The sequence below is a fragment of the Acanthisitta chloris genome, unplaced genomic scaffold (genome assembly GCF_000695815.1).
Source record: "Acanthisitta chloris isolate BGI_N310 unplaced genomic scaffold, ASM69581v1 scaffold36713, whole genome shotgun sequence".
NCBI lineage: Eukaryota > Metazoa > Chordata > Aves > Passeriformes > Acanthisittidae > Acanthisitta > Acanthisitta chloris.
This window is the reverse complement of record NW_008663855.1, coordinates 1-288: the sequence shown is the minus strand read 5'-3', so window position 1 is coordinate 288 and position 288 is coordinate 1. Positions and strand designations below refer to the sequence as shown.

Here is a 288-nt window from a genome sequence, read left to right as displayed (position 1 = left end):
GCAGAGTGGCACTAGGTGGGGATGGTGCCAGTGGCCAGGAGGATGATGAGGATGAGGACGATGGTGCCCACCAGGCCGAGGATGATCAGCAGCTTCACATTTTTCCACCAGTAGCGTCGAGCGACTTTCTGCGACGTCGTGCGGAAATGTTCCGACTGTGGGTACAGGGACACCCCAAACTACCACCCTGGGCACAGCCCTGATGCCCCCAGTGCCACCCCAGGGACAGCCCTGACACCCTGAGGGCACCTCACTGCCCCCCTCGGCATCCTGTGCCCACCAAAATAT

General features: G+C 61.1%; 1 protein-coding gene across 1 annotated transcript; it reads right to left on the bottom strand.

Annotated features, from left to right (window-relative positions):
- Positions 1-11: 11 nt before the first annotated feature.
- Positions 12-155, bottom strand: VAMP8 (vesicle-associated membrane protein 8; the record flags this gene model as incomplete). Its single annotated transcript, XM_009071121.1, has 1 exon — positions 12-155. A coding segment is annotated over one exon (144 nt), but the record flags the coding sequence as incomplete, so codon positions are not given.
- Between the last annotated feature and the right edge of the window lie 133 nt (positions 156-288).